General features: G+C 33.4%; 1 protein-coding gene across 3 annotated transcripts in view; it reads right to left on the minus strand.

Moving 5' to 3' along the window:
• Positions 1 to 148: 148 nt before the first annotated feature.
• Positions 149 to 7500, minus strand: part of LOC125031371 (polyamine-transporting ATPase 13A3-like) — a 49871-nt gene continuing 42519 nt past the window's right edge. For all 3 annotated transcript variants that reach the window (XM_047622063.1, XM_047622065.1, XM_047622064.1), the window contains 7 exons: positions 7189 to 7362; positions 6062 to 6220; positions 5841 to 5963; positions 5423 to 5693; positions 4898 to 5055; positions 4343 to 4562; positions 149 to 4204 (listed from right to left, as the gene is read on the minus strand). In XM_047622063.1, the coding sequence (XP_047478019.1) occupies positions 3123 to 4204; positions 4343 to 4562; positions 4898 to 5055; positions 5423 to 5693; positions 5841 to 5963; positions 6062 to 6220; positions 7189 to 7362 (2187 nt within the window). In that variant the 3' untranslated portion in view covers positions 149 to 3122. The remainder of the gene's footprint in view (positions 4205 to 4342; positions 4563 to 4897; positions 5056 to 5422; positions 5694 to 5840; positions 5964 to 6061; positions 6221 to 7188; positions 7363 to 7500) is intronic.

Genomic DNA, 7500 nt, shown 5'->3' on the forward strand with positions numbered 1-7500 from the left:
GCAGTGGTAAAAAAAAAAAAAAAAAAAAAAAGTCAATAGATAAGAAATCAGAGAATTTCCCATAGCAAATGAATGTGTTAGATCAAACAATAAAATTCTATGTAAAAAAAAATCCCCTAACAAAGATTTATAAAGAGAAACACTCTCAGCTCCTCTCTTTTTTATTTCGGTACAGCAGCAAGAAAACATGAATCCTGCATGCATTCCTGTAGGTCACTAACAAGTATTAAAAAGATAATAAGAAAAAAGTAAGTACTGGGAACCTAAATCCAAACTATTTTGGAATTAAAAATCACAAATGTAAAAGCTATAAATATTTAACCAAACATTTCCTGTTCAAATTATTAAGAAATAGGAATAAAGGCAAGAGAAATACTGTATTAAACAAATGCTAACTCATAAATGTACCATCAATATTCTGCTGAAGCTGTATGTACAGTATGAACTCCAAATAATACTAATTTTACAGTAGTTTTAATAACAATACTATATCTATTAAATTTTCAAATAAATGCTAAAAGAGTTCCTCATTGCATCTGCCTAGCATAGCAGAAATAATTCTATGCTCAAAAAATATCAGTTGATATCACTGTATGCTGACACAGAAAAAGCAAAATCTTTGCAACATTAATGGAAAAATAAGTACAATGCTTGCTACAGATTCACTAGAAATGATTTTTGCTATTTCAGGAAAATTTATGAGCTGTGGTTTTACTCTTAGTCTCTTATAATTAATATTTTTATTGTTATTACATTCAAAATATGTAAAACTTGTCTAAATGCCCTAAATGGTCCTGTAAACCATTTAGTGTACAACTGAATAACCATTCTCTCTGAAATTAATTGTAAAACATAATTACAGGTTATATGCTAGAATGATGCTAGACACATACATTACACCATGACACAGACTTGGAAGAAACATTATTGGAAAACTTGATCTAATACAAATGGAGTGACAGCCTTGGATTTCACATTTTGGCCTTATGTAGAGATATGTTTATAGAATACTATTTTTAATGGTATAGTTTGTATCATTATTTTGTGGTAGGCATGCCACAAGAAAAGGAAAAAGAGTCAGTATGTGTTCTTGCCAGCAACAATCACTGCACAGACCAAAATGTTAGAATGAATATTAGTAACACTCAAAGGTGATACTCCAGAATACTGCTATGAAACTTAAAGCAATAAATGAAGGGCATATCATATTCACATATTTTCTCATGATTAGATTAGAGGGTCTAAGATTCATATCATACAAAAACAGTGGTAAATAAATATCAAAAATGCTTTAACCTTCCAGTCAGGTCATTTTGTGCCTTATAAATATCATATCTTCATCCCATCACTGATATACTCCAACAATAATTCACAGGCACAATTATATTTGATATGAAAACACTTTTGGTAATTGTAAACAAATCAAGGTAGACTGTAGGTTCCTAAATGTTAGAGAAGACCATGGTTTCACTTCATTTCTTAATAAATAATAAGAAGTAAATTAAAGTAAATCTTCTCAAAGATGAAGAAGAAAAAAACAATCAAACTACTGGCAGAATGACAACACTTATGGCGATGCAATATCCAGTGGAATAATCAGTTTATCCGGAGAATAAACTTGTTGATACTTCCAGTAACAAATGGATAACAGGATCTGAATCTCCTATACACATGGAATCCCTTGACTTCAATGCCAGTCACATGATCCCTATCACTATAATCATACAATCATCTGAATTTTCTATTACTAAATGTAACTATGAAAATATATCTATGACAAGCACTTCACGCTCTTACAAACATTTTATATAAAGATCATTTTTACATGTATGCATTTATAGAACATTATAATACTTTTACAACTCTGACTCAGAACTAGTAGTACATTCACGATATCCTGCTATGCATACACTAACCTCTTTTATGAATTTTTTATGGTTTCCCCATCATTAAGGGGGTACAGACCATCTAATACTGAAAAAAAAATTCAATACATGATGTGTAGAAAATCTTTTACTATCTTATAAAGTATTTAAATTACATATAAATTACTATGATCTGTCATTGCAAAAGCTGCAATAATTGAAATATATTAGTTTAGAATAACATCTGTTGTGATATGCCATTAGCAGATGCAACTACTGGTTCAAAGGGCAATGTTCTCTATATAGTACCAGATTTCTAAATGCTAGATCAAAGTCGACTGATCTTCATATGCTATTATTTTAGCCTACTCCTCTTCTTTACATTTTCAATAGAATTTATTACAACACAACCTTTAGAAAACAATATACATCACAGGCAGATTCAGGGATCTTTTAACAGATTAGGGTGAAATTCACTGGAAGGTAATCTTGTCCACTGCACATCTTTCATTTTCTCATGCCCACTATTCACTTGGCAAAATTGGTCACCTGAATATAAATATATAAATATATATTTCCATTTGAAAATATAACAGTGTAAAGAAAACAGGTTTCCTGGAGAATACAGTTACCTCATAGTCAAACAATGCACTTCAAGACACAAATTCTGAATCTGCCATTACTGATTAAGAATCTAGTTCCTTTTAATAAGACACACAGATACTATCGCTTTATACTTAATAAATAATGATTCCTTTGCAAGGCACAGCACCTGCAAATATTTCTCACTTATTTCATTACTTTTTGTTCTTTATTTTTCCTGAATAAATCCTGATCACCATCCCCATTCTCATTAAAGCATTTTTAAACTGAACACACTCCTTTAGTCTCTGCATACAACCATACAATCTAAACATAAATATTTCATGTTCCCTTCTTCTCCAGTCCAGAGATTATCATTACTATCACTGTCTACATATTTAAAGAAACCATATAAGAACCAATATAAGATTCAAGTTCCATTTGAAGCTTTGCTCTAGTTTATAGTTCTATGATTACACAATCTACAGTATCCCTCATACAATACATATACATACAGATATGCTAAATTAAGGATAAATAATGGAAATGATTATCCTATTGGCTTCTTCCTAAAAAGTAGTTCACTAAAGAAATACACATGACAAAACATTCTTTCATTCTTCTTATAAGAACCTTGAGGAATTCTAGGTGATGTTTATTACATTCAAGTGAATACTATAAAGAAGATTGGAACTGAGTAACTGTGGTCACAGGACCATTTGCATGTCCATTTGCTTCAATCTTTTTTATGGCCTTGCTTCCTTTGATAAGCCTGCTTGCATCTAATGTCAGTTCTGTGTTTCCCCCTGACTGATCAACTTCAGGAGATAAGGGTGGCCAGGTCTTGTCTTGTTGTAGGTCTCTCTCTATTGCAAGGTATTTCTTTTTAGATTTGTCTACATTATGCAGTTTACTCTTACATTTCCTGTAGCAAAGATAGTCAATTATAAAGTATTCAATGAAAATGGCCAGTGCAGAGTATAAGACAGACAAAAGAATCATTTGCCATCTAAAGAATTCTGCCTGTGGATCACCAGGAGGTGGTAGCACCAATTCAAAACTGTCAATGATGAACTGAGGTGGTTTAACTGTCAAAATAATGCTGCAAGCTGTCATGATAATGATAGATCCAGTCAAAAGGAAATTATTATAGAAATGTTGCCGGAAAGGAGGACCCCTGGAAAAAACCAGTGCCAAGACAATGTACTGGAACTGTGACACAGAAAATACAGCATAGTTTTCATGGCCTGCATAAATTTCATCTGATGTTGTTGCATTAAATGGTACAAACCAAGGCTGTTCTTGTACATAAAAAAAGCAGAAGGTCTGAAAACCAATTACAGTTAATAAGTGTATAAGGATAGATAGAATAGGTGCCACAGACAAAAGAGCAGACGGAGGTGAGTATGGTGCTAAAGGTCCCTTGTATGAATCAGTGCGTCCAAAGAATATGGCAAAAATTGTGATAAGGAAGAGGTCAATCCAAAGAAACTGTAGATCTGTGAGGTTACTATCAATGGAGTAAAGAATCATAATGGACACAAACTGGGTGAGTGAATATGCTGCCATGTATTTGAATATTCCAAAGCTAGTCACGAGAGCACAACGACCTTCTCTAATGAGAATGGGTATGCATGATATATTTGGATCCTGTGAAGTGAAGGGTGAAGCTACAGAGGCTTCAGCTTCAGAGAGAGAGATTCCAGCATGGGCTGCCTTGAGGGCACCACAGTCATTGGCTCCATCACCACACATGCCTAAAATAAAACCATTGTAATAAGTAATACATCCTTTAAAATATATACTCATCCAAAATGTACACAATAGCATGAATTATTGGTTAAACTTTTAGCAATTGTATAATTAAACCTAATTATTCATAATAGCATACATACCGACATAATATCCAAGTGCCTGAAGTTCCTGAATAAGTTGCTGTTTCTGGTCTGGATTCATCCTGGCAAACACAGCACCACGGACAACTAGTTTCTGCAGTATATCAGGGAAGTGTGCATGGACAACAGCCCATGACTTGCCCTCAATTGCAAAGCAGTACTTATCTGTGACCTCTTCATCAAAGTTAATGTGGACTCCTGCATTCATCTGAGTAGTTACCTGAAAGGTAAGAAGAATCATAAAGATCAGTAACATTTTAGATATCTGCTTAAGTCTTAAAAAGAAGAAGGCAGACTAAACATTGTATTATAAAATATAAAGAACTCAGCTATTCTTCTTTTAAATTGTCTGAGTGACCTAATTCACATTAAAAACTGGAAAGGATTAGGAAGAAGGAAGAACTAAAGCTCCAGGGCCCGAAGAACAAGCCAGGGGCTGTAATTTCCAAGAAAGTTAATTTCACTGTGAATTTTGCTTTGAAAGTCTCCATTTCATCACCATGCTGGTTATAATACTGATTGTCACTGTAATATTGAACTACAACATTGACTTACCACTGGGGATGCTGGGGTATTTGCGGTGGTAGTGTGAAAGGTAAGGCTAGCTGGAATACCTTGATGTGGTGGATAGGCTTTGATACTGATAACTTGTTGTTTAGGATCAACCAAACCACATTCACGACCCACACTCAGAGCTGTCAACATGTTATCACCTGAAACAAAATAAAAAGTATGTTATAGTACATGTACCAAATTTTACAAGGTTACATCAAAAACCTTTTGCCCTTTTAATTGATAAATATAGATCTAATGTGAGTGTTATGGGATCTTTAAATAATCTTGGATTTAGTATTTAACTTCTAACATAAACTGTAAAATTCTCTTCCATATCAAATTGGTTAGACTCTTGTTAAACAGAAAACAAGCAATGTTTACCTTCTGAGAATTAAAAATAGATGTTACAGCTATTACAAATCATACCTAAAAGCTTTCTTTAAAATTATGAAAAAATTTTATTTCCTCTTCTAATAGCTTTTTCAATGGTAGGAACGAAATGATAAACATGATAAAGTTACTAACCTGTTACCATTATAGTCCTGATGTTTGCCTGATGCAGTTGATTAATAACAGGTTTTGTTTCTATCTTCAGCCTGTTTTCCATTACCAACAAACCTAGAAATACCAGGTCACATTCCACCTCATCTCGGCTGATCCTCTGAGCTTTGAGATAAGTAAGTTTGAGGGGTCTCCATGCTAGGGCCAGGACACGATATCCTTGGTAGGTGTACTGGAGAAGTTCCTCTTGGAAATTGCTGGGCACTGTCTCTGGCAGTGATAAGCTAGCTATCATCTGAAATATGTGAGACAATATATAAAATCATGTAAATCCTACAATTAGGATTTCAGTAAACTTGTCTAAGTTACTTTATTTTTCTGTTTTATTGTCCTAAGCCTAAATATTTTATAAAAAAATTTATACTGAGAAGCTCAAGCATACCTCTGGAGACCCCTTGCAGTACAGGTCAAAGTTTTGACCCCCAAGTCTTCGAGTGATGACAGACATACGCTGAAGGCTTGATGAAAATGGGAACTGACGCAGTATACCTACTTCTAACGGTGGCTGTAAACATAAGAAGTACAAATATCAGTTTTCAAATCATTATGAGGTGAGCTCCACTTGGTCAAATTCATTTTCATGATATAACAACATTTGCTTACCTCTGTTTCAACATTTTCGTTACTAATCACAACATCTGGGGCACTTGGGCGGACCACTGATGGCATCATCATGTCATACTTGTTTGTATCATCTAGACCTGGTTCATCAAGAACCCATTTCGTACTCTCAAACATTTTCAGATCTAACGGGTCACCAACCTGTAAAATAAAATAAAAGGAAATACCCAATGTGGACAGAAAATGTTTGATATTCCTTTTAGTACTACACGATAAATATACATATATTTTTTTCATATCTACTTCATAACTTATTGGAAATGCATTATCCACAGTAGTTTTATTTTACTCTTTTTTTTTACACACAGATATCTTTACATGTGCTTAATTACCAAGGACTCAATTACTAGGCCTGCCTGCTCTCACCTGTTTACCCCATTCCTCAAAATTTAGGGAAAAAAGTTTTTGTTTTTTATTTCTATTACTAATGTTATAACTGTTTTTATTAGTAGCAGTATTACTACTATTATTATAAAGGTATAAAAAACAATAATATAATAAAAATAAGGCTTTTCTTATTGAATGAGGTAAATGATTGAGGTCAGGTAAGATTAGTAATTAAGCACTATTAAAGCGTCTATTTATAACCAAAATTAACGCTGTAAAACAAAACCATAATGGACAGTCCAGAACAATCATTTTCATGATAACTCAGGGTGATATAGCAAATTAATAAAATAAAGATCTGAGCTGCGGAAAAATCCATTTTGTTTTTATTTGTCTTATTTAAGAAAGTTTGTTGCTATAACTGTGCTTACTTATTACCCGACTCTTATATTTATTATCTTACTAAATTCTTATAACATCATGTTACTTATAAAATATATTTTGGCTATAAAAAAAAAATATCAATTTTTAGGAAAGTTGTCCTCAACTGTTGTCTTTTACTTATAATTTCACTTCACCAGAGATGTGGCCCCACCTTTAAAAATGTTTGGCATCAATGCCTGTGACAACTCTCCAGTTGAAATAGGTAAGGTTATAATATTACAGGTTAGGGGTGTGATATCACGGGGAAGGCAGGCAGGAAATTAGGGCTAATGCATACAAACACCCCAAGCAACAATGGGTTAATCTGCCTTAATAGGTAAAGGAATAGACTTACTCACCATTTGTAAATTTATAATAGTGATTGAATGACAAGCAGCCATTGCATACAGAAGATGATCATGAGGAAGCACATCAGGAGTTGTCATCTGACAAAGCTTTGCCTCTGTGCCTGAAGAGCGTGACACAGGGACCACGCCTTTCATGTCTAAACCATCTTCTGTCAGTGTTCCAGTCTGAAAAAAATTTGTTGCAAGGATGTATAATTACTTTTACAACTGGATAATAAGTTGAAAAGGTAAACTCAAGCTAACATTACAAACTTCAATATATATTAATTAGACAAAACAGCTGTAATTTCTAATTCATTAACA

This window comes from Penaeus chinensis, chromosome 13 (genome assembly GCF_019202785.1).
Source record: "Penaeus chinensis breed Huanghai No. 1 chromosome 13, ASM1920278v2, whole genome shotgun sequence".
NCBI lineage: Eukaryota > Metazoa > Arthropoda > Malacostraca > Decapoda > Penaeidae > Penaeus > Penaeus chinensis.